Consider the following 26,527-nt stretch of genomic DNA (forward strand, 5'->3'; position numbering starts at 1 on the left):
CACATGTGGGACAGCACAGTGGCGCAGCTGGTAGAGCTGATTCCTCACAGCTCCAGCGACCCATATTAAACCGTGACCTCTGGAGCTGTCTGTATAGTTTGTACATTCTCCCTGTGTCTGTGTAGTTTCCCTTAGGTGCTCCGGTTTACTTCCACACACCAAAGAAATGCAGGTTAGTATTTAAATAGTTGTTGTAAATTGTCCCTAGTCTGTAGGTGAGTGGTAGAATCTGAGGGGAGTTGATGGGAATGTGGAGAGAATAAAATGGGATTAGTATAAGTAGGTGCTAGATGATAAACACAAACTCAGTGGACTGAAGGGCCTGGTTACATATGATTCTGTGAAGGTGCAGTTACACAATGTTTTTAATCCCTTTGTGTAACTGTATAACCAAGTGCAAACATTTATCCATTGACCATCATTACATTGCTGATTTTGAAGGTTCAGGTTTGCTATCTGATTGAAATACTCTCAAGGTTGCTCTCTTCTAGTTTCATTAGGTTAATTATGACTAGGATGAACAGAATAGCATGAAATCCTCCTTGTTTTCTCATTCTTCTCTTCTATGTACAAATCTTCATTTCGCATAGTAGCAGAAATCTTTCCTTCTGAGTTCAGAGAAGCATTTCTGCTGCTCCAGGTCAAACAAAGAAAATAAAAAGTTATCCAATATAGTTCCTACTAATCCTGCACCTTCTTCCTGTTAGTGGGAAACCCACAGTATTTTCCAGACCCAAACTAGTGTTAAACTGGTATTTGATCTCCATTGATGACTTTGGATGTGAAGGATGCCTTTGCTATAAACATTGACCCTGTATAGTTTGCCTAAGAATTATTTAAGATGCAGGGACTCCAGATTGACTTTGTTGGTTTCTTGCTAAAGACCTGTTTTATTTGTGTTACATATACTTTCCAATTAACAAAAGGTTAAGCCACTCTTCCGGAGTGGTCTTGAACACTGTCGTATCTTATTCCATTTATGCAGCATGAAATTATATTCACCAAATAAATCTACAAAATCTGTTGCACAGGGGCTGAGATGTTGCTCACTGTCCACCTGCATTTTGCATAGGAAGCAGGAAATGAAGTCATCATTATTGTGCTCAGATCACACATAATGAAGATGCATGGCATCTTATTTTGAGTGCCCTTCGGTCACCTGCTTATAAAGGACATTAAGCCCATGAAACATGCTCAAAATAGATTAGCCTTTGCCGAAATTATGGCAGTATCTTAAAAAAGGGCTGCATTGCCCCAGTGATATAGACCTTTTCCTATTTTTCGAAGGGACAGTTTTTGCTCAGCCTCTTTTAATGTATTCTGCCTGCATTCTAATTTGTACCAAGTCTCTATAAGCCATTATCTTCTTGCTCGAAATCCACATTTGTTCCCAGTTCAGGAATTAGTATTTAAAATTCTCATTCCTACAGTTCAGTCCCTCCACAGCCTTGCCCCTGCTTATCTTCAAAACTTGCTCTACCCCTACCATCCTCCAAGATCTCTTCACTCTTGTGCAATGCAGTTTTCCTCCAGTCCACTACTTGTATCTGTGCCTTCAATCACTTCGCCCTTAGCTCAAGAGCTCTCTCCCTAAATATCTCCACACCTTTCTTCCTCTTGTGTTGCAATTGAAAACCTACTTCTTTCCCTAAGCCTTTAGTCGTCGAATAAATGTTTATGTAGCTCTGTATCTTTTTTTTTCTGATTATGCCTTTATGAAGCACCTTAAGATTTTTTTTACTACATTAAAGGTGTTATAAAAATGCAAGTTGTTTTTATTGTTGTTGCCATTGTGGATTGCAATTGGCAGTAGTGTGATAAAGTAAATGCTGTATCAAATTATTCAGGTTTAAATATTTATCCCGTTATTCCTATACCGATGCAGAGTATAAAATTAATGTGGTAACACCATCACTAAGGTGTCATTCGCACAACTGGGATTAATTATCACATCTAATTTAAGATAACAGGAAAACTGACATTTTCAATTAAATATGAGAAAAATAATCACCTAGACTTGTAGTCAATCAAACAGCCTCAACACTTCTAATTAAACACCTCCTGTATTGTCTTTCAAGAGTAAAAAAATCATTACAGTGTCTAGTTTTGAAACTAAAGTGAAGGAAGAATGTGCACTTAATAATTACCTTTGTCTTCTGTCCTTTTGAAAATACTTGTTTCTTAAAATGTAGTAGGCACATCTGAATGGTGACTAAAATGTTTCAAACTGATGTCTAATTTAGAACTGTTCACAAAGTCTCCAAATTTGGCTTTGTTCATGTGAATGCCTACTTAGTGACATCAGTATCTGCTTTCAAACGAGTTGGTTTCTCAGCATTGTGTTTCAGCATATTGAAAAGGGAACGCAGCAATTCAGGACACAGACAATAAATGATTAAATAGTAAAGGGACATAGTTTGAGTAAGGTCAGACACAGAAGTTGATGTTCATGCTTATTTATGATAGATGCAGTTAAATTTAACCTGCAAGATTTTATGTTTCAGCTGGGTTTAATTATCATTTAGTCAATCTCAGTTTTAAGTTTTCACCTCATAGACTAAGGAGTGTGCTCAATGAAAGGACAGGACTGAACGAAAGAAGTTAAAGTGACAGGGAGAGGAATCTGGGAGCAAAAAAATCCACATGCTTAAGGACAGGAAGAGTGGCCCCATTATTCAACCTCTTAACAGGGAGGTTTTATCTTAGCTTGTGGGGTGCCCAATTTCAATTAGATCGAAACTGTCCCCGTTCTTTCCCACTCAATTCAATATAAGAATGGCGGAGAAGAACTTGAGTTGACATGCCTAAAAAGAATGCATTGCCAATTTTGCTTGAGTTGTTTGTGGTTTGTATCTTTTGAACCTAAGCAGATCACAAAGGCAAAGTGGTAAAATAAAAGAGGAAAATAACTAGACTGCTAGAAATCAGAAATAACTGGACATCTGTGAAGAAAAGGCAGGTAATAATGTTCAGTGTTTCAGTGGTGCAATCTTTATTCAGCTTTGAAAATTACATGGCATGTGTAATGAGAAATTGGACTCTTTCTCTCTGTAGACACTATAGGCGGCAGCTTTGGAACTCTAAAATAGTATCAATATATGCAGACACATTTGTAGAACAAATTGTGCTGGACTTTTAAATTGATAAGGGTGTGAGCATGCATGCATTCACTGGAACAATGCAGGCAGATCATAACAGTCAGCATGCCACACAGATATTGCACCAGTGCTGCCATTTTGAAGTTCAGCACTCCAGCTGACACCCCTTCTTCAACTTGAACGACTGTGCATATGTTGAACAGGAGGAGAGCGGGTACCATGAAACATTGTGGGTTGTTTCGTGTGTGTCAGACTGAGGGTGCGAATATTGCGGGGGAGAATTTGATTGGTAATTAGAGAAAGGAAAATCCAAAGCATAGGTTGTGGGAAAGGTCAGACAAGTAATTGGAAGGTAAAGGGCTGAAAACATCAGAGGTTTGGGGTTGGGCCAACTGGGATACAGGATTTGTTAGATGGATCCTCCTACTGCACAACCACCTTGTTGAATCTAGCAGCTCCTACCTTTCTTCAGCTCTCAAATCCTGGGAAATCTATCCAAAAAGCCTTAAGTTTTTCTTGGACCAAAATATTATTACTTAAATGTTTGTCTAGCCCATGGCTTTTATCTCTAGTCTTTAATACATCATATCCAATTCCAAATGGTTCAAGTCATTGTTTAGTCTTTAGATTGAATACTGATCATTAGTAGTCTGGTGACAGCTTCACTTGCTGGGAGCTCCCACCTTTCAATTCTCTGAGACCAAGATTAGTGGGGGATGGTTGAAGCTTTTAGATTTAATGAGCTACTCAGGAGATTGACATTTTCAATGCATCCTTAGGGTGCAGAATAGCTTTTTAAACACATTCTCAATGCTGTTGATTTTCCATGAGAGTTGAAAAAATATATGTGAGAATATGAGAGAGCTTCAGATAGAGCGGTATGAAAACTGTGGGGAGTTAGCAACAGAGGCAGAATTGATCTCCTCAAAACAACAAGTACTGTAGTAGTCCTTCACAAAGCCCTGTAGTAAGCACATATCCTAAGACATATTTGGTCATGCACTGAAACATTTATTGACCCACCCCTGTAAAGTTTTTCCTTGTGCTTTCAAGAAAATAAATACATTAAGTGATTTTTAATGACACCAAAATGCCTCAGTGTTTCCAGCAATAAATTATAAACTGCTCTAATTTCTGGTTCATAAGCAACTGATGTGCCTTAATGACAAAGTTGTATTTCTCATTTGAATTTAAAAGTGGCCCAAATTTGTTATCACATCATTTTCTCTATTTCCCCAGAGTAATGGATTTCCTCTAGCAATGGCTGCCCACCACATGGACTGTTGTTTAATTTAATTTTCATTCTTTCATTTATCCCCTTTCAGCTTTTCTTCTCAGGTTTTAATTTTCCAGAATCTTCTTGCCCTAGTAATTGTTACATAGAACACAAAAAAACCCACAAAAGTCAAAACAGCCCTTTATCCACCTAAATTATTTCCAGTATAATGTTCAATCTGCTCTGTCATGGATTGAACACAATTCAGCCAATTCTTGAGACAAAACTCTGTTAGGTTTTTTCGTGTCGTATTCTTGCCAAATGCAATTGAGTCTACACCCCAGAATACGTATTTAGTTTTATATCCTATTTTTTACAGGTTATAGATTGGCATGGTTTACCACAATGGGTCATCAAATTCTAAACCACACCCATTTTCATTTTCCACATTCTATCCATAAAGACATATTATCCACCATTTTTTTTTCAAAGCCAAAGCCCTTGGTTAATACAATGTAAATTGATTTCATATACTAAGTGCTCTACAGGAATGGGATGAGACATCCTGTTCTTTATTTTCTGATGGTACTTTTCAAAATTATTCTTACATACAGTGATTTTAAAGCTGCTGATATTTTTCTGACCGTGTAGGAATGTTAGGAGGGATTTCTCGTGTAAATCAAATGCCAATCAAAGGAATCCCTTTTGTGTAAACTGCACTGATAGAAGTATCACCTGAATCCTGACCAACATTTAATATGATCCATCTTGACAACTTCCTTTTCCTTTGAAAACTATTCCCCCTCTTTATTAACAGTCACTTCCCACTTTTTGTATTAAAGAAATTAAAGTTTTATTCTCCATCCATTGCTGAAGCTGTTCCCCTATCTGTCACTGAAGACCATCTCCCCATTCCTTTATAAAAGAGCAAGGAGTTAAATCACATAGCCCCCGCAGACAGACATAGGGATTCTGGTATACAATTTATCCATGCTCATTCATTGCTTTGCAAGCAAAGCATTAAATTAGTGGAAATCAAAAAATGCTGCAAATTTGAAACAAAAATAGAAAATGCTGGAAACAGTCCGCAGATCAGGCAGAAGAGAAGTAAAACTAAATGCTTCAGATCAAAGATTCTTCATCTGAGCACTAACTGAGTGTGTCCTGCTGAGACAGGTGATTATCCTGGGCAGCTAACATTACCCACAGAGTTCACTATCTGTCTACATTATCAGTAGTTCCCCTGCCCCCCCCCCCCCCCCCACCCCTCATTGCAAGCATCCAACAGTATTGAGAGGCAGGCTGTAACGACTAATGGAGAGGAATATTATGGCTGCCAAAAGTAGTGGCATTCTTTTGTGAACTGAAATAAAAAGGAATATTGAAGAAAGACAAGTGGAGGAAACCGACATAAAACACCTACAACTAAGGGTGGGATGATGAACAGATGGGAACAGTGGGGGGAGTGGGGGGAGTAGGGGACCAAGTGGAAGGAGTATTTGGGTGTTGAGCAGATGGAGTAGGTGGGGGAGGGGAGAGAAACTAGGTGATAGCGGGTTGGAGTGCAGGGTCTGGAAAGAAGGGGGTTTGTGAGAGGACGTGGGCAGATCAGAAGAAGAGATTCACATGCAGCTCCTCCAACTTTGCCTATATTATTCGCTGCTGTTGAAGTGGCCTCCTCTACATTGGTGAGATGCCGTGCAGACTAGGCAGCTGCTTTGCCGAGCACCTGTTCTTTGTCCACAATCGCCATCTGGAGCTCCTGGTTGTAAGCCATTTTAATTCCCCTTCCTGTTCCCACACTGACATGTCTGTCCTCAGCCTCCTCCACTACCAGGGTGAGGCTAAATGCAAACTAGAAGAACAACACCTCATATTCTACCTGGGTAGTCTACAACCCAGCAGCATGAACAGTGAATTCGCTAATATAAGGTAACCTGCTCCCCCTCTGTCCCTTCCTCTCTCCCTCTCATCTACCCAGGTCTTCTCACACACACCCTTCTTTCCAATGTTCCCCCCCCCCCCGCCTGCTTTCACCCATTTTCTTCCCCTCCTCTACCTACTACATCTGCCCATCACCCACCCACTCCTCCCACTGGGTCCCTTATCCTCTCTCCCTACTGTTCCCATCTGCCCATGCTTCCTTTCTTATTTGATTCCATGCTCCACCTTCCTTTCCCATCAGATTCCATCATCTGCAGCACGTTGTTGTCTCCATCTATAACCTCCTAGCCTCTGCTGCTATCTCCATCCTTTCCTCCCCCACATGACTCCATCTGCCAACCAGCCCCTCTTCACCTGGACCCACCTATCTCTTACCAGCTCTTGCCTCACTCCTCCCCTCGCCTCTTTATGCCAGTAATCTCCCCTCCACTCTTTCAGTTCAGACCCATCAGAGGACCTTTTTGATGCCAGGTTGAAGCAATGGAGATGCAAAAGGTCTGGTCACAGACCGACAATAATTAAGTCTTGGCTCAAACTAAATTATTGTTGGTGTTAAAGGACCTTTTATGCTGTCCAGCATCCTGTTCTATGGAATCTCAGATCTTTAAGAGTTCATTAGAACAATAATTTGTCAGGCTGAGAGGCAGTAAATTCTGATCCCTTCAGAAACATGTTATAAACAATGAATTACCTTGATATCCTAACTATTATTGTTGTAAAAAGTTGCAGTGGCCTGTTCTCACACAGCAAGATACTACAAACAATAGTAGTTGAAGGTTAGGACACTACAAAATGCCACACTCTTTGTTGAATAGTGCCTTGGAACATGGGAGGAAGGGTGGTATATTTAGTTGCTTGAGCCTGTAATATCATTCAGTGAGATCTGTGATTGAACTGTGTACTCAACTTTTGTACAGATCTCTTAAGAGCTTTGGTTAATGAAAGTTAATCAATCTCAGTTTAAAATTAACAATTGATTAAATGTCATTAACTATGCAAAAGAGCATTCCAAGCTTCTGCCATCCATTATATGAACAAATGTTTCTTAACTCCTGAAATTCCTTACTCTGTTATAGACTCTCTTCCCTAATCCTACATGCCCTGACTAGTGGAAATAGATTAATTCTATTCACCCTCTGTTCCCCTTCAAATTTTGAAAACTTCAATCAAATTACTATTTGACCTTCTTAACAGAGTGTTCAGCCCCAGTTTATGTAATGTGTCTTTGTAATTTAGAATTTTAGCAGAATGCAGTAGCATTCCTTCATTATTAGACCACTGTCAGCCAAAATTATATGGCGAAGTCCTTTGAACCAACAACTATTTTAAGTCAATGTATGTTGAGCCAGGACATTACCGTTACTTAAAAATAAAATTTTATTGAGACAAATTAAAGGACCTTAAATCTACATATGGAAGCACATGATGTTGAAAAGTCTTGCATCACAATTGTGACCACTCATCACTAGCTGTAGAGCACTTTGGAATGCATTAAGGTAATAAAGAGCACTAGAAACTGCAAGTTCTATCCTTTACTAAGATGCGCCAAAATGAATTTTGAGTAGAATTAAGTCTTGGGTGAAAATCATAGTTGAGATAGAAAGGCTTTAGATACTGCCTGTGAATACCTATTGGTCTGCCCTGATCTCCTGCATATTTTTCATGGATCTATGGAATCCACAGGAAACAATGTAAACCAGGTAAGCAGTCATGGTTTCTGTAGGCTTTTGTCATTTTTTCATGAAGTTGCTCAAGCAATTGGGACCATTCCTGAAGAAATTCATGGCTATAGTGGCAGTTTCCACTGAGGAGATTTAGCAGAAGCTTTTAAAGAGATGAAGGGTTTTGATAGAGTGAGTAAGGTTTGAGTATTCCCTTTAGTTGGGAGTCAATGATAAGAGGTCATTAATTTAAACTTGTCACTGAGAAAAGAAGTTAAGAAACATTTCTTTACATTGAGGATTAGTGGACTATGGCATGTTTTGTTACAAGCCTGAAGGATGAGACCATTGTATGCTTTTAAGGAAAATTAGATAAATATTTGAAGCAGTGGATGATACAGAGCTGGGGGAAGAGAGCAGACTAGTGGGATTAGGTTTGGATTGCTTTACTTGGCATAGACATGATAGGCTAAATGCCACTCCTTTGATGCTGTGGCTGCTATTAATAGTATCCTTGGATTAGAATGTGATCCTGTTGATTTTAATGTAGGAATGCTGTCAGAGATCCAGCAGGATAAATGAGGTGGCCCAGTTTTGAAGCGTTTGTCTCTTGTTTGTCCTCTACTCCAGGATTCACATATCATTAAAGATTTTATTTTAGCCATGATCCTGGCTTTAAATAAAAACAATAAACAGAAGTCCTGGCATACCTTGGTCTTGATCATTTTGGTGGTTCTGGTTAGAATATAAACCATGCGCTACAATGTATTTCTATTGCTGAAATTTCAACTCTGGGTGAACTGTAATTTTAAAATACAGTCTGAATAAATATCTCCATCAGTGTCAGGATGGGAATAGTGAAGTTGTTTAATTTACTTGTATAGTATCTGTTCATTTGTCAGTGTCTCAAACCAGAAGAGAGAGCCTATGACATAAAGATGTCCAGACAATATCATTTTTTTTTGGGTAGAATTAAGTGTTCAAAGAAAATGATGAAGGTCATGAGCTGTTTTACATTAAAGAAGCATTAGACTTGAAATTCTGTAAGGTCTTAATTGATGCATGGTAGCTTAAAACTCCAAAAATCTCTAGGTGCCTGCTGTAGACCTAGTATAAACATGTTTGGAAGGGCTGGCAGTTTACTTCTGTATGAACATGTTAAATACCACCACCTTCAAACCTCCTCCCCCCTGCCAAACAAGAAGGTTACAAGATAGTGCAGTGCTACTTCACTTCAGTGACCTATAGGAATCTGGGAATTCTGGAAGGACCTTCCTAGGTGGAAGGTGCTATTAAAGTGTAAGTATTTTTGTACTTTAGAGCATTGTGAGAATAAACATCATGCTTTGGCTGATAAACAATTTTCATGAATATAGCATGCTATCATATTACCACTTCCTCTCAAGCACTGGTATTATTGATGATGATGATTCTTCAATCTCAGCTTTGCTGAGAACATGTTTACATTTCCTACCCATTTACTGGTTTATGTGGTTTATTAAGGAACAACAGCAGAGCAAAATCTGATGCCACACCCCAATAACCTGACGTTCAAACCCCAGAATCAAAACTGCTAATGCACATGCTACAGCCAGTTGCCATTATTTCATCTCATAATATATATTACCTACCCATTTGGAATAGTTGGCCAATAATCCTCGTATGCATTCTTGATTTTTTTGACTTGTAGTTCAATAAAATATGAAATTTTAAATGCCAGATTTTCTGGGTTGGATTACTAGCAGAGAGCCTGCACAGGGTCTGCCAGTATTTATGTCCAGCGATAAAAGTTCCAAGCTCGTACCACAGACTCACAAACTGACCCACTCCATACAGCTTGGGTGGGTGGGCGGCAGAGGGAATGTGGAGGATGGAATCAGTTGTTAGGCCTCCAAAATCCCGACAATCATTTGATGTTATCAAGCCTTTTAGGTGAGCTCACACTCTCCATTGTTTCGAAATAAAATAGATTTATAAATGTTGCAAGCTAAAGGCAGATGGATTTGGTTCACTTGACAAAACACTTCTCCCTCATGAGCTAATTGGTCATAGATAGTACAATAGACAAATCATCATGGTGATGCAAGGAGAAATTAGTGGTGAGATTTACAGACCAAAGGCATTAATAAAACATTGAGATAATGTGCACTAATCAGCAAGACTACTGAAGAATTGTCATTTATTTTTTAGCCTTAACTAGGATTAAACTGCTCCCATGCCCATGAGAGAAGTCTTGGTAATAGTGTTAATGCTCTGTGTTGTTTTAATGTAAACATTCTGATTTGAGCCAGTGTGCAAAAATGCTTAGTGTTTCTTACTTCCTCGTGGTGCCATTTATATATGAAAATCATCGCAGTCTATTGGTCACGGTGTACAGGAAGTTCCAGGATGAATCCAGATATGGTCTAATGCTGAATTTTTACAGGAGCAGAGATATGAATAATGATCTTTGAGCTATCAAAAATATTAATGGATATTTCTTGCACTATTACCATTGGCAACAATAACAAACACTATTCAATGTACCAGTGACAATGGATTCCCAATGTTCATTCAGGATCATTATGATAATTCACCAATGTCACTGGGAAAGGACACAAGGGAACAGACTGTAAGCTAATGTGAATTTTTGCTAATTCTACACATAATTCTGTCATAATAGTGAAACAGTACATTAAGAATGGTATTTGTTCCTGCATGGCTACAGGATATACTATAGTGGTTAACTGGAGTGCAGTCAGTATTATCATAGACAAATCACTTTGTGATACAGATTGAAATAAATGCTTTCAATAAAATTACATCCTCAATAGCATCATTGAGTACAATAGTTGAAAATGTTAATAACCTATTTCCTTACAACATAGAAGGAGGCCACTCAACCTATTGAGTCAATGCCAGCTCTTAGAGCAATCTCATTCCCCCACTTATTTCCCCATGACCTTTTTTCTCGCATGTGCCCATTAACATCCCTGATTCTCCCACCAGCCATTTTGCGATGTGGAAGAAAAGTGGAAGAGCTGGGAAAAATCCACACAACCTTAACTTCCAGTCACAGGGGAACCTTAGCGGGTTGGGAGGAGAAAATTCGGACACAAAGTGGTGGTTTAATTCTCAGAATGGTTTACAGCTTGTTTTGGAAAGTGAGAGGGTGGGGTTGCCGCCACACCCCGATCTTTAATCAGCTAGATGCCTGGTACCAGAACTGGTAGAAAAAGACCCATTCGAGGTTAAAGCCAGGCCTGAGATCAAAAGCCCAAAAATCAAGTGGCAGTATAAAGGGAGAAAGCAGAGCTGATTTTACAGGAAGAATAACATTCCACTTCAGACAAGCATGCTTCCACCAGAATTCCTTCTGCGGAATAATATTGCATTTGTGCCCATAATCCATCAAAGAGCTGCTCTTCAGTGCCCTTTACCTGGCCCTATGTACTCTAACAAAATCACAGTCAAATTAAGTGAAGCCACCTTAACAGCCTTGCCTTCTGTCATTGTAGATCTTTCTAGATATGTGACAACAAGCTGTTCAACAGTACATAGTTTATTAGCTGAGTCTGTTCTTGATACAACCCATACACAAACATAGACTCCCAATAAGATCACCTAAAAGCGTACACAGGAGGATTCTGATTGATTTTGTGGGAACCCTTTCCCTGAACGAAATGCACTGAGGTTCATTGATGATAGTCTGAATGCCTTGCCTGAGAAAAGCTGATTCAGCAAAGGCTAAACTCAGACATCTTATACATGATTAATTTGCCTCTCGTACCTGTATGGTACCTTTTTACAATGAACCACTATCACTCATTTCCAGTAAATAGTGAAGAAAGCAACTTACTTTTATAAAATTCTATTTCCATTAACTCAGAGCATTCCTGTACAGAATTGGTTTTTGAAAGCAATGCATTTCCCTCCCCTTAGTTCGGAAATTAAATTCATTAAGAAGAAATCCCTGGATAAATACGGGGACTAGATGTCCTTAATCTCAAGCTTTTGCATCTACTGCCCAATGGAAGGGGGGAAGAAGAGAGAATGTCCAGGGTGGGAGGGGTCTTTGATTATGCTGGCTGCTAGTGGGAGAGAATAAGGTTAATATAATAAGATGAGAAGAACAAGTACAGTTATTAATGATTTACCTAACCTAAGGTGGAATGTCCATATGAAAATGACAGAGCCAGAATTGGTAAACATGGCACAAAAAGAGTACTTTTTGGTAGAATAAAGTTGAGTCTACATTTGAAGTTCAAAGCTTGCACACTCATACTGCATCTCTGTTTGTGCTATTTTTATGCAGGTTTCCAATCCATCATCAAGACCACCTTCTTCCACTTCGGTAATATTACTCGCCTTGGCCTCTGCCTCAGCTGATCTGCTCCTGAAGCTTTCTTCCATGTTTTTGTTACTTCTAGATTTGATTATTCCAATGCTTTCCATGTGCCTGAGCTCATCTATCATTCAGTTAGTTATATCCTAACTCCCACCGTCCAATTCTCCAGTCAACCCCTGGTTTCTGACCTACAGTACACTTACTGTCAGTCTAGCTATACTTAGATTTTGAAATTCTTGTCCTTATCTTGTCCTTGCCTTCCTCTTCCATGTCCTAGCAACATCCTTTGGTACCATAGACCCACAAAGGTCTTTTGGCTCTTTCAATTTTAGCTTCTTACTTTTTCAGTTTTAATCAGTGTACCATGGTGGCCATGTCTAGCCCCTCAGCTCTGAAGTGTTGTCCTTAAACCTCACCACCTCTCTCACCCTCTATCCACCTCAAAGAAGTTTCTTAAAACTCATCTGAATGGTGGGTGACCTAGTATTCTCATATGTGGCTCAGTGTCATATTTATTTAATAATCACCTTTAAGGTCCCTGAGAATGTTTTATTACTTTAAAGGTCTTGCTGTTATCTATTTTAAATGTAGACTAGTGTAACATTTTATTGGGCTAGACTTATACAGTCCTGATGCTGGGTCTCAAACTAAAACATTAACTATCCCTTTGCTTCCACAGATGCTGCTTGACCTGTTGAGTTCTTCCAGCAGTTTGTTTTATGTTCCAGATTCCATTATCTGCATCTCTTGTGTCTCCAAGATTTATACTCTGTTGAATTACGGACTCCAGTCAGAGCAATGCAGAACACAAATCTAAAATTTGTACTTGGTGGCAATCAGAAAAGCATTCACAGTTTGGAAGTAATCATATATGATAAGAATTGAGATTTACTAATGATGACCAACTCAGAAATATATTATTTCAGGAGGTTAATAGAATGTAGCATGAATTGTTCAACTAAACAGAGTGAAGTGCTGAGCGAGGCATTAGCCAATTAACTTGGCAAAAATTTTGTGAGGGGATGAGGATTGTTAGCAATATTGAAATTTCCAGCAAAGGAGCTTGAAGTTATGGTGATTGCCCACAATTATTGGTGAGGAATTTACACAAACTTAGAATCATAGAAAAAATACAGCACAGAAACAGGCCCTTCAGCCCAACTTGTCCATGCCAACCAAGATGCCCACCTAAGTTAGTCCCATTTGCCAGTGTTTGGCCCACATCCCTCAAAACCTTTCCTATCCATGTACCTGTCCAAAGGTTGGACCTGACACAGTGAATATTTCCACATTAAATTCAGTGGATGGAGTGAGTATGAGAAACTTTGAAAGGTATTAGTTAACAGAGTTTTTTTGTTTTTTTTAATATTATTAAATGATTTAAGATTTCTATTTTTTGTTATTAAATGTTCTAATGGCTTTTAATCATTTTTTAATGTTTCTTAATGTTGGAAAAATGCAGAACATTTAACAGTTTTGATAGCTAACAAAGGTAGTTTAACTCCATCAAAGTTTCTTCTGGGCAGGGCTTGTTTCCCCCCCCTATGATCCCATCACAAACCATGCTGCAGGGGCTCCAGATGACTTCCTTGTCTGAAACAGATCAATGCATTTAAATTTGGTTTGTGTTGGAATCAGTGGCAAGTGCTGACCATCAATTCATTAGCACATTTAGGAACTAAAATTCAGGAAGAATGGGATGTATAATGGACAACTGACCTGCTACTGCCCATTCTGTGCACACGTGGAAGTTGAACTGCATCCCCTTTTCCAAATGAATGAATAAAAACATGGGGTTGAACTGTGGATCTGGCTGGTGGTTCTCTAGGGACATATCAACAACTCCACTTCATCGCTAGATTGCACCTCTGTAATCCTGTGGAATCTGCTGCAACCATTCTACCCCAACCAAATCTAGCATAGGCTCAGAGTCCCTGTACATTTGAATGGGAATTCCTGTCCTAGAGAAATGAAAGAAAAGGTTCAGTAGCTTTTATTTATTTTAATTTGATGTTTTAAATTATCTTTCATTCAATGTTTTAAATTATCTTTCATTCAATGTTTTAATGTAGTTTTAATTATTTTGTTGCTTTTATTAATTTTTAAAGAAATGTAAGTAATTTTTAATTTAAATTATTTACAGTAAATGTATAAAGTAATCAGACATTTAAAAAACATTTTAAAAAAGACTTCCAGCTTGAACAGAAGTCCGGGCTCCAAACCCAGCTTTGTCTCCTGTCAAAAGCTCTCAGGAAAAGATCCTGTCACTGCTGAGGCCTTGCTGCACCTTGCCAGCTGCCTCTGAGTAAGAAGACTCATCTCAATTGATCCAGCCCATGAAAATGATAAGAAGGAGGGGAATCCCTATGGGTCCAAAATCTTTGCGGTAGGGTAAGAGAAATTGTAGATTTACTGCTGGAGACTTAAGACACTTGGGTGGAAACTAGGGCTTTGTCCTTAAATCCCAGCAGGAGGAATGCTGGCAGATGCCACATCCATACCTCCAATACCTTGACAATTCCTGGAAATCTTCAACTGGTAGACCATTATAAAGCCTCAGGAAGAAGACTTTTTAAATGCCACCCAAACCTTTAGCAAGGAAAATGTAATCAATCATTTATTCTTGGTTCCAAATACATATGGGTAGATTAACATGGGTTTAAATGGGTGGCGCGGACTCGTTGGGCCAGAAGGGCCTGTTACTGTGCTGAATAAATAAAGTTTTTAAAGTTTTAAAGTTTTTATTTGAGAAATGGAGTTAACAATCAAGTTGGCCCATACCAGTGAGGCTAGTGTCACTGAGCAAGCCATTTCCAATTACTATCTCTTGCAACATCAGGACTCCAAGTCTTAAACTCTATCTGGTACTGGCAATGGACAAACCTGAAGAAAGTTGCTGTGCTGCCACTGTCATGACAGACAGCAACATCAGTTACCATTTCTTGCAGCCCCTGGTGCAGGTCACAGACTCAGGTGTAGATCACATTCCTACTAATAAGATAATTTGGAAAATCAACAATCTTGCTGAATGCTCTTCCCCTCAATGCACTTTGTTGAATCTGGGATTATTCGTTCCCTTTCATGTGCCAGTTTACACATGTGTTACATATGTTACAGACACATGAGCCAAAATCATCATGAATGCATATCAGATGAACATAAACATTTAGCTATGTTTTTACTATCCAACGTAAGAGCACCTATGTTTTCCAAGATATGCTTAAATATGTAAAGCTCTTCACAAATAACCTACTTCTAGAACATCTACTCATATAATAACACTAAATTTGATAGTACATTGACCACTCTATTGTCAAGGTATACTGATCACATACTTATTATAAGACTGGAACATTAGGGTGCAGTTATGTACTGTTATGTACAGTTTCTGTTTTTTATCTTGCAGTTCAAACAATCAATGACAAATGCCAGAGGGATTTTGTAAATAATTTTATTTTGTTAATGTGTTCCCCTCTGTTGCCATTGTTTCTAATAGAAATGTTATAACCATGCACAAACTGACATTTAAATTGTTTGTGTCTCAACTCTACGGTAATTCAAGAAAAATTGTAGCTAATTAGTTTGGCCAATTAACCTTTCACTTTTCAAAACATTACCACAATACTGTGTGATACCTAGTCATCTTTGTTGTAATCTGTATCGTTGGAAACTCTGCAGTTATCTAACATTATCAATCAATATTTTACAGATTAGTCACCAGATAGGACTATCTACCAACGTAAATGGAGTACCTCAGCAAGCCAATGGCATCAGTCCTGATGGTAGGTGGACAAGATTTAGTTTATGCTATATGTTGACTCATGTAATAGACCATGATCTTCAAAAGGTATGGTTGTTGCTTTGGCAAAGTAGAAGGAGCTTTATTATGCATTTGGCTTCTTTGATACTTAACTAGGAATATTCAGTTTTGATACTAGATGCCACCTGTGCAAAAAAATCTCAACATTGAGAATCCCACATCTTAGTGTGATAAACTATGTGTTAACTATTTATACCTTTGGAAATGATCTTATGGAACAGCTGGTGGCTTAAAATGCCAAGTTCCTTATTCTCTTTCCACAGATTAATTTTCTTTCTTAAAGCTTTGCTGACTTTCCCAGACACTTCAGAAAGTTCCAAATGGAACAGAAATAAAACTTCCATTTTTTGTAGTGTAGGAAAACTTTTTTAGCCATAATATTCTGCCCATCAATAGCTCTTATATTTGCTTCCTAAATTTTAAGATGTATTTGCTAACTTATTTCTAGCCTTAATTATGTAGATGCTGAAAATTCAGAATCAGAATCAGGTTTATTATCGCTGACATATGTCGTGAAATTTGTTGTTTTGCAGCAGCAGTATAGTGCAAGACATAAAGACAGAAAAGTTACTATAAGCTACAAAATTAAATAAGTAGTGCAAAAGAGGAATAATAAGGTAGTGTTCATGGGTTCATGGACCTTCAGAAATCTGATAGTGGAGGGGAAGAAGCTGTTCCTGAAACGCTGAGTGTGGGTCTTCAGTGTCCTGTCCGAAGATAGTAACATGAAGAGAGCATGTCCTGGGTGGTTAGGGTCCTTAATGATGGATGCCGCCTTCTTGAGGCATCGCCTCTTGAAGATGTCCTCAGTGGTGGGGAGGGTTGTGTCCATGATGGAGCTGGCTGAGTCTACAACCCTCTGCAGTCTCTTGCGATCCTGCACATTGGAGCCTCCATACCAGGCGGGGATGCATCCAGTCAGAATACTCTCCACTGTACATCTGTAGAAATTTGCAAGAGTCTCTGGTGACATACCAAAGCTCCTCAAACTCCTAATGAAATAGAGCCGCTGGTGTGCCTTCTTCGTGTGTCAGGCCCAAGATAGATCCTCTGAGATGTTGACGTCTGGAAACTTGAAGCTACTTATCCTTTCCACCGCTGAACCCTCAATGAGGACTGGTGTTGTTCTCCCGACTTCCCCTTCCTGAAGTCCACAATCAATTCCTTGGTCTTGGTGCCATTGAGTGCGAGGTTGTTGCGACACCACTCAACCAGCTGATAGATCTCACTCCTGTACGCCTCCTCATCGCCATCTGAGATTCTGCCAACAACAGTGGTGTCATTGGCAAATTTATAGATGGTGTTTGAGCTGTGCTTAGCCACACAGTCATGAGTGTAGAGAGAGTAGAGCAGTGGGCTAAGCACACATCCTTGAGGTGTGCCTGTGTTGATTGTTAGCAAGGAGGAGATGTTACTACCAATCTGCACTGACTGTGGTCTCCCGATAAGGAAGTCGAGGATCCAGTTGCAGAGGGAGGTACAGAGGCCCAGGTTTTGATGTTTGTTGATTAGTACTGAGGGGATGATGGTGTTGAATGCTGAGCTGTAATCGATAAACAGCAGCCTGACGTATGTTTCACTGTTGTCTAGATGCTCCAAAGCTGAGTGGAGAGCCAGTGAGGTTGCGTACACTGTAGACCTGTTGTGGCAGTAGGCAAACTGCAGCGGCTCCAGGTCCTTGCTCAGGCAGGAGTTAATTCTAACCATGACCAACCTCTCAAAGCACTTCATCACAGTAGATGTGAGTGCTACCGGTCGATAGTCATTGAGGCAGCTCACCCTGGTCTTCTTGGGCACCGGTATGATTGATGCCCTTTTGAAGCAGGTGGGAACCTCCGACTGCAGCAGAGGTTGAAAATGTCCTTGAACACTCCATTCAGTTGGTTGGCACAGATTTTCAGTACCCTGCCAGGTACACGATTGGGGCCTGACGCCTTGCTAGGGTTCACTCTCTTGAAGGATGTTCTGACATCGGCCTCCAAGACAGAGGTCACAGGGTCACCAGATGCTGTAGGGATTCGCAGAGTGTTATTCTCCCTTTCAAAGCGTGCATAAAATTAATTTATGTTCATCAATTTTTTTCAAGTTTTCTATTTAATCTGGATGGGGCACGAGTGTTTATGGAGGTTCCTAAACTAAAAGCCTGAAATTAACATTTCATTTGTGAAATGAAAGCCTAATTTGTGAAGGAAAGTTATTAATGCTCTTTTAAAAGAAAAGCTAACACTTGATATCAAGCCAGAATCCAGGCTATATACAGTTTTTACTAGACGTGCCAAGATTGTATGGGAAAGTGCTTTGATGTATTGAATTAATTACAACTAGGTTCTATTTTTTTCCAGGGAGAGTATTTGTGGTCTCATTTAAGTCCTAATTGGAAATTCGTGTTGTAAAAAGCAGACTGAGTGTTAAGACTCATGTTGAGATTGGGTATGAGCATGAGCATGATCAAGGAGATCCAACATAGTTGTGGATGGCTAATTTTGTTGAGGGCACCATTTACAGGTAGATGAGAGAGTCTTTGAACATCATCTCTGTGATCTGCCAGGTGACATTCAATCAGATTTCAACAAAAGACAACTGGCAAAAGTGAGAATTGGAAGCATACTTTAGATTCAGGTTGGAAATTGGTTGGGAGGTGGGAGACAGAGAATGGAGTTAACAATTATTGTTGCAAATTAGCAGAATCTGATAAATGATGCTGCCAGGGACAACAACTTTTCATCATATTTGTGAAGAGTAGCGTTACAAGTTTGTAGATCACACTAAGTCATCAGAGAAAGTAAACCATGTAAATGTTTGGAGGAAGTGGAAAAGGTGCAGAGATAAATGAAGTGCATGACCAGATCACAGATGAGTTTACTGTAGGTTTGTATGAGATTATAGATCTAAGAGCATCAGAGGATTTCCTATATGGTGCAAAACTAGAAACGACAGAGGAGCAAATAGATTTGGATGTGCAAATACATAAATCAGTTCAAGCCAGAGGTTGGTTACAAACACAAATAAAAAGATTAACTGAATTTTGACATTTATCTCAAGGAATACAAAGAGGAATACATTCCCGTTTGTTTACATAAAGCCTGAGTCAAATCCCATCCGAAGGATTACATTCAGTTTGGGATACCACATCACAGAAAGGATATATTGCCTTTTAGGGGATGCACTTTAGATTCACTGTAATAAATCTGGGACTTGGAGGGTTATATTGCAGGGTCAATTTGCATAAACATTTTGCTTTAGAGAAAACTCTTTTCCTTCTTACTTCCTTAATATTTACAGTTATTATACCTCTCTCAAATCCTCAGTCTCACTTCTCAACAGAGTATTTTGACTAATTGAGATAAGAACAGTCGTAGCTTTCAGTATCCAGATTTACTCTGCACACTTACTCACTCTGAAATGGCTTGTTAGGCCATTTCAGGACAGTTGAAAGTCAACCCCATTTGATGTGAGTCCAGTGTCATATATATGTCAGACTGGGTAAGAAAAGCATATTTCGTTCCCAGATGGACATTAATAAATTAGATAGGTTTGTACTGCAATCCAGTAGTTTCATCGTCATTGTTACTGATAGAAGCATGAATTAAAGAATTCCTCTGATGGGAATCAAGAACAAGGGTGTACAGTTTTAAAGTTAGAGTTCAGACATTCATTTGTAAAATCAGGATATTGTAGCGACTCACCGTCCGGTCAGGCGAACCAGCTCGGCAGTCGGGTCACGCGGCGTCGGAGCAACGAGGCCCAAGATGGCGGCGGGCCTCGTCTTTCCCGAGCAATGGGGAGAACCCGCGCGCGGGAAAGACTTGATGACGAAGTACTTACATCATTGCCGGTTGCATTGGGCGGGAACAGTCTCCCTTAAAAGGCCCGCGCAAGGCGGGAAAATAAACCAGTTCTTGTTTGACAATCCTTCGACTAGCGTCTTGTTTTATTTCGCGGTAGCAACCGCTACAATATACATTTCCACAAGGGATAATAGAAATATGGAATTCTCTCACCTTTTAGATTGAGGATTCTCAGATGTTTGGAGTTTCAAAAGATTAGTATGTTTTTGTCTGGCAAGGCCATTGAGAGATACAGAGGGAAGTCAGAGCTGAGGTACAGATCAGCCATAATGTAATTGAATAGTGAATTAAGCTCTTGGGTTGAAAGGCCTCCTTCTGCTCTTATTTCTTTATCTCAATTAGTTGTTAAAAAAATTGAGAAGTGAGATTTAGGATAAAGGAGATTATAAAAATTTTGCATTTTTTAGAAGAGTTAGGAGAAATAAATTCGTGCTGCTTAAGGCATTAACAAGTGGTCTGGGGACAGCACTAAGGGATACAACAATAATCTCTCAATGCTGTCCTTGATGAACCAAAATAACAAATTTCACTCAGGATTTTCTTACCATTCAACTCAGTATTATATGAGTCAAATTCAGAATGAAGAAATTAAATTGGACATCTTCATTATCTTCTTATAAAATAGAAAATATCCAAAAAATAGTTATTTTCAAGAGACATCAGTTAAGAAAATATTAACTTTTCAATGCTAGTGCAGAAAAACCACTTTAAAGGTTGCTAAGTCAGTGTACTATGTGAACATTCATTATTTCTGAAGAGAAGAGTTGGGCCCATGGCCAGCAAGCTGAATCAGTGAATCCCTGATAACAGAACGGTAAGTGATATGGAGGATATACATGGACCAGTTAGGCTTGAGGATTCTTTTTGCTCTTTCTACAGGTATGAATGGGAATAAATCCTTTCCAGTGTCGACTATTCTTGATAAATATAAAGTTGGAAAAGTGATTGGAGATGGAAATTTTGCAGTTGTTAAAGAATGTGTAGAACGGTAAGTATTATTGTAATTCTGCAAGAAACACCCCGGATATGATTCAACCCCTGGGCAAATTTGCATAACACTTTACTGAGGTTTTCATTGTATCTCTGTTTATAACAAAATACCTAGCCTACATACATTAATCTGTGATGGTGGGGTTAGCATCCTCACATCTTTAAGAAGATTCTAAGATAAGATATCTTTATTAGTCACATGTACATCGAAACACACAGTGAAATTCATCTTTTGCATAGAGTGTTCTGGGGGCAGCCCGCAAGAAGTGTAACTAAACATGATATTCTAGTACTAAAGAGTATTGAACTGGCAGTAGTGCCATTTTTTAGATAAAGCACCTCACCTGGTAAACGCTCTAAACGCGAAGTTAGGGAAATCGATGTTGAGGCCAACCTGTCAGTAACCCCTCCCCTCTTCTCCCCCTTTTTTTTCTCTTTCTCTCATTCCTGTGGCCCCCTCCCCCCTTCTCTTTCCCCTTCCCCCACCCTCATGATCTGCCCAACCCCTCCCCTGCCTTCATGACTTGCCTATCTATTCCCACCTCCTTCCCTCTATTCCATGGTCCACTGCCCTCTCCTACCGGATTCCTTCTTCTTCAGCCCTTTGACTCTCCTACCTACCACCTCTCAGCTTCTTACATCTCCCCCCTCCCCTACCCCCACCCTCCTACCTTCCCCCTCTCACCTGAACTCACCTATCACCTGCCTGAATGTGTTCCTCCCCCTTCCCCAACCTTCTTATTCCAGCTTCTGCCCTCTTCCTTTCCAGTCCCGATGACAGGTCTCGACCTGAAACATCTACTGTTTATTTCTCTCTATAGATGCTGCCTGACTTGCTGAGTTCCTCCAGCATTTTGTGTGTGTTGTGGGGTATATTTAAAGCGGAGGTTGATAGGTTCTTGATTAGTAAGGGTGCCAAAGGTTACAGGAGGAAGGCAGAAGAATGGAGTGAAGAGGGAAAAATAAATCAACCATGATAGAATGGTGGAGCAGACTCAATGGACTGAATAGCCTAATTCTGTTCCTATGTCTTATGGTCTTATGGTTTTATCCAGTCCAATCTTTATCCCTCAACCAACATCTTTAAGATGAATTTTAGGTCAATAATCCTTCATCAGAACTCATCAGAATTTATCAGAACCAGTGTTTGATGAAATGAATGTCCTGATGAGTGGTCATTAACTCTGTTTCTCTCTCTATAAATACTGCACGGCCTGCTGAATATCTCCAGTATTTTCTGTTTATGTTTCAGATTTGCAGCATCTGCAGTTTTTTGCTTTTCATTTACTTTTATATATTCATTTTTCAGGATGTAAGCCTCACTAGCAAGGCATTTATTGTCCATCCCTAACTGTCCTTGAGAACGTAATAGTAAGCCACTTTCTTGAACTGCTGCAGTCCTTCTGGTGAATGTTGTCCACAGTTCTGAGTTAGAACCAGCAATAATGAAGGAACGGCAATGTATTCTCAAGTCAGGATAGTGTACAACTTGGGAAGAGCCTACAGGAAGTCATGTTCTCATGTGCCTGCTGCTCCTATCTTCCTTTGTGGTGGACATTCATGAACTTGGAAGCTGCTATCAGAGTAGCCATCTTGAATAACTGCAGTGCATTTTGTATGTAGTGTACACTTCAGCTACTGCACCCCGATGGTCAAGGGAGTGAATGTTAGGCCGGTATTAGGGAGGATGCCATAAAATGATGTGTCCTGTATGGTGTCAAGTTTCTTGAATGTTGTTGGAGCTGCACTCTTCCAGACAAGTGGAGAGTCTCGATTCATGTTTCTGACTTGTGCCTTGTAGATAGTGTTAATGGCATAGGGCGTAAGGTGGCAAATTGCTCACTGCAGGATACCCATTCTTTGATCTATTGCTGTAGTCTCAATATTTATGTGGCTGGTCTGGTAGAGCAGGAAGTGCTGCACACATCAGTGAATATAATTTGTTAATTGGATACTGATGATGGGACAAAAGGCATTAGCAGTTACCAGAATGTGAGAAATAGATGAAAACTCCAAACTACACGATCCCGTTAACATACCAGACACTTATGCAGTTTCTTTTTCTTGGCATCAGTTATGTTTACCTCATTTTACCTCGAGAGGAAAAGACATTTAATGTTTATTGCAATCTTTTAGTGATAGTTGCTTGGGTGACAATCACTGACTTGCATGATGTAGTTTCTATTCATATATCGGATGACATTGAGTGAGAGAGTTTAGTGTATCAGTGGAGGCCATTCAGATCATCTTGCCTGTTCTGCTTTTGAAAGAGATATTCAATTAATCCCGCCCCAACCCATTCCACATAACCGCATAAGCAAGGGATCATGGGTGCAAATGATAACTCCTGCACTAAAAGGTGAATTGCCATTCTGCTGTTGCATAACTTGTCCACAGAGATGGAAACAAACAAGTGCTGTATCTCTGGGCTTGCCTGCAAAATGGAGCAAAACTTTGTCCCAGCTTCCCAAGTTATTCAATGCCTCCAGAGATTTTGCTTCTTGGACAAGAGTAACCAAAATATGATTTAGTGGCAATAGAAGGAAAGCAATTTTAAAAGAAACCAATTCATCAGCAATGGCATGACAATGGGACAATTGAACTTCAGCATTTAGCAGCTCTGAATAGCAAGCTCGGGTGACCTGAGAAATGGAAGAATGTTAAATAAATGAAGGGTGAGCATGAAATGTGCAGTGGATATAGTGCATCGCATGAATAGACCTTTATTTACAGAAAGTTTGCTGGAGTTAGCTGGCACCCAGAATTAAAATCAGGTGGAATGGAAGCTGTTGTCAGTACAGTTTTGAAATCTGATTCACTCAATTTCCACCCAGAAATGAATTTGGTCAACTCTATTCCAAAAGTTTGTTTCAATATGTGTGTGTTTGTAAACCTTAAGAAACCAGCCAAGGAAAAGAGCAGTTTTCGTTGGTTTATAGAAATAAAAGTTAACTAATTTTACACTTAAAGAAATAAATTTGATTAAAAATAACCCACAGAAACAAATGCTGATGCTACTTTGTCTTCCCAACCGTGGCTTATAGTAGTTGAGTCAATGAGACTGATAGTTTACCAACATTTCCATCTGTCCACCAGAAATATAAAAGAAATCCCATGACTTTGAATCTGCTATCCATTTTATTTGGATCAGGATCTATATCTACCCCAAGCTTGCCCATTTATGCTAGAGAGGGCTATGACCAAAGCTGTTGGTTTGTTGTGGAAATTCCCAAATGTGGTATAACCACAGACCTTGTCTGACAGGGAAAGTGAAGCATCTGCCTCTCAGCTTTCAATCATATAACTCAGCTTGCAGGAAAGGCAATGATAGTGGAGGGTTGGTAGAAACACCAAACCTTTTGATGGACTGCCCACTCCTACTTCTTCTGCCTGCCTGTCCTGCTCTGGTAGGTGGTCACTGAGTAACAAGGCCTGTCACTCATATTTAATTAAGCCAGGGAATCCCCCTCACTGCCTGCTACTCCAGCAATATCTGCAGTGGAAATTCCAAATAGGCACATCCTGACACTTCCATTGAAATTGATGGCACTTAGATTTCCAGACCTAATGATATCATCATCATAGTCATTATATTTTGAAAAAATATCAGATATTGCTCTTTGCAATGTAACTGGAATATCACACAATTGATGAAGTCTACTGAATCAGATGTTTTCCTCAGACAATGTGTTGTGAGTGTTCCTTGAGAGTTTCCCAATGTATTCCTAGAATTTCATTCTGAAATATTTATATTTTGTCATAAATATTTGCCTATGTATGCAGGATTCCTGGAGTCATAATCTTCCTTACTTCCAAGGATAGTTTGATACTACAGATATTGAGAGAATCATTGCTTAGCTGCTCCTTGTGGAGTGTGGGTTCAGTCAACCATACTCACTGTTCATCTATCCTTTGGCTGTCTCCAGCTAACCTACTCTTTCAACTGTGTGAAGAATTTTCCACTATTGTTTCCAAAGCTCTATTATCAAGCAAAAGTAGGCATACATGTTCACCTTATAACATTAAGAACCCATCAGCACACCTCTCCAAAAGCCAGCAAATTTGAATTCTTGAATACACCACTGCATGCAGGAACTCAGATTTTCAGTGGAAGCTGTACTAAGGGGAAACACGGGACAGAGATTTATATCCTGCAAGGTTGGTTCACCAAAGGATCAAAGAACACTCCTTCTACTTCATATGTTAAGAAGAATTCACCACATATTATCTTATACAATGGCACAGTTTAGCAGTTTGAATCTGATAAATGTGTTAAGTGCAGTAAGCAGGTTTTATCAATTAGTACAGATTCAGGCTTCACATACGATCAAAGTAGTATTGAGCTGACACAAAACTTGTTGTTAGAAGGTGTGATGAGCCATTTGCCCATTGTCACAACTGGGGAATATACCTCTCTTGGTGAGGACTCGCAAAACACTGGGGTATATAGCTTATATAAAAATGTTATTGTAAAAATCCTCATGGAAAAATTATACAGTTCCCCATCAATTAGTGACCGTGGATCAATAGCTAGACTAGATCAGAACCCAAAGAGCCAGCTGAAAATAATAATGTTAATAACAATAAAGCTTGCTGGTAGTATAGTGAGCAGCTGTGGAGATGAAGGAAATTCCACTTTGAAAGAGGGAAAATGTTTCAAAATATCCTTACAGAATGAAAATGATTTTTGTACCATGAAGAAGATACTTAAGTACCTATATTTTACTCAGGTCCAGTGGCAAGGAGTTTGCACTGAAAATAATCGACAAGGCCAAGTGCAGTGGTAAGGTAAGAAGATTTCCCACTGGTTGTTGTTCTCCTATAAAACTTGACTAAATTTTGGAATGTGCAATTAATATTACTCATGCACTTTCATCTGGCAAAAAGCATAGAGTCAGGACTATCAGGTACAATACAATATTACAGAGGAACATGGGTTTGGAGCAATGCATTTTCTGGAATTTGCTTAATCACGTTTAGGGGTCAGTGAGGAATTTCCCATATGTCCTGCACTAAATTACTGAAGAGTTTTATTCTGTGTTTTTAGTTTGCCTTATCCCTAAAATTCTGTGGCTTCTGATACATAGGAAGATAATCGGTGTTATACAGTTCAGTTGCACTTTGACCGTATGAGACAGTTCCACAGAAGAGTTCGCCTTTTCTAGCCTGCCACTCATATATTTGTATGCTAACTTAGTTCTCATTGGACAATGCATCCGAATGGTATCCAAAGGAAACCAATGACCATTTAATTATGTCCATCATTTCCCAGTTATTGCTTATTGAGAACAGGACGTCAATGGACCAGAATGAACTCACTGGCCCTGCAGCTGCACCAATATTTTGCAACAACTTTAAGACAGTGGTTCATTCATCATCCTGTGAATGGATGAAGCTTCAGATCGTAACTAGACCTGTGTTTAAAAACAGCTGGAATTGATTTAAGTAATTATATAATTAAAGATATTTTTAAAACATTTTTAAAAAATCTTTAAAATCATAGAATCTGAAAATGTACAACAAAGAGGATGCCTTTTGTGTCTGTGCCAGTCTAAAAAGAGCTGCCCAGCCTTAACCCACCTTCCCTGACTTGTCCAATATCCTTAAGGTAATGGATCTTCAA

The 26,527-nt window shown here is 39.3% G+C and overlaps 1 protein-coding gene across 5 annotated transcripts in view; it reads left to right on the forward strand.

Moving 5' to 3' along the window:
- dclk2a (doublecortin-like kinase 2a) overlaps window positions 1-26,527 on the forward strand; it is a 272,001-nt gene that overhangs the window by 189,657 nt on the left and 55,817 nt on the right. For 3 of the 5 annotated variants that reach the window (XM_052035871.1, XM_052035888.1, XM_052035907.1), the window contains 4 exons: window positions 12,214-12,252; window positions 15,956-16,028; window positions 20,794-20,902; window positions 25,635-25,692. In XM_052035871.1, coding sequence (XP_051891831.1) covers window positions 12,214-12,252; window positions 15,956-16,028; window positions 20,794-20,902; window positions 25,635-25,692 — 279 coding nt within the window. The remainder of the gene's footprint in view (window positions 1-12,213; window positions 12,253-15,955; window positions 16,029-20,793; window positions 20,903-25,634; window positions 25,693-26,527) is intronic. The other 2 variants (XM_052035879.1, XM_052035898.1) reach the window with 1 other exon arrangement.

Source organism: Pristis pectinata, chromosome 2 (assembly GCF_009764475.1).
Source record: "Pristis pectinata isolate sPriPec2 chromosome 2, sPriPec2.1.pri, whole genome shotgun sequence".
NCBI lineage: Eukaryota > Metazoa > Chordata > Chondrichthyes > Rhinopristiformes > Pristidae > Pristis > Pristis pectinata.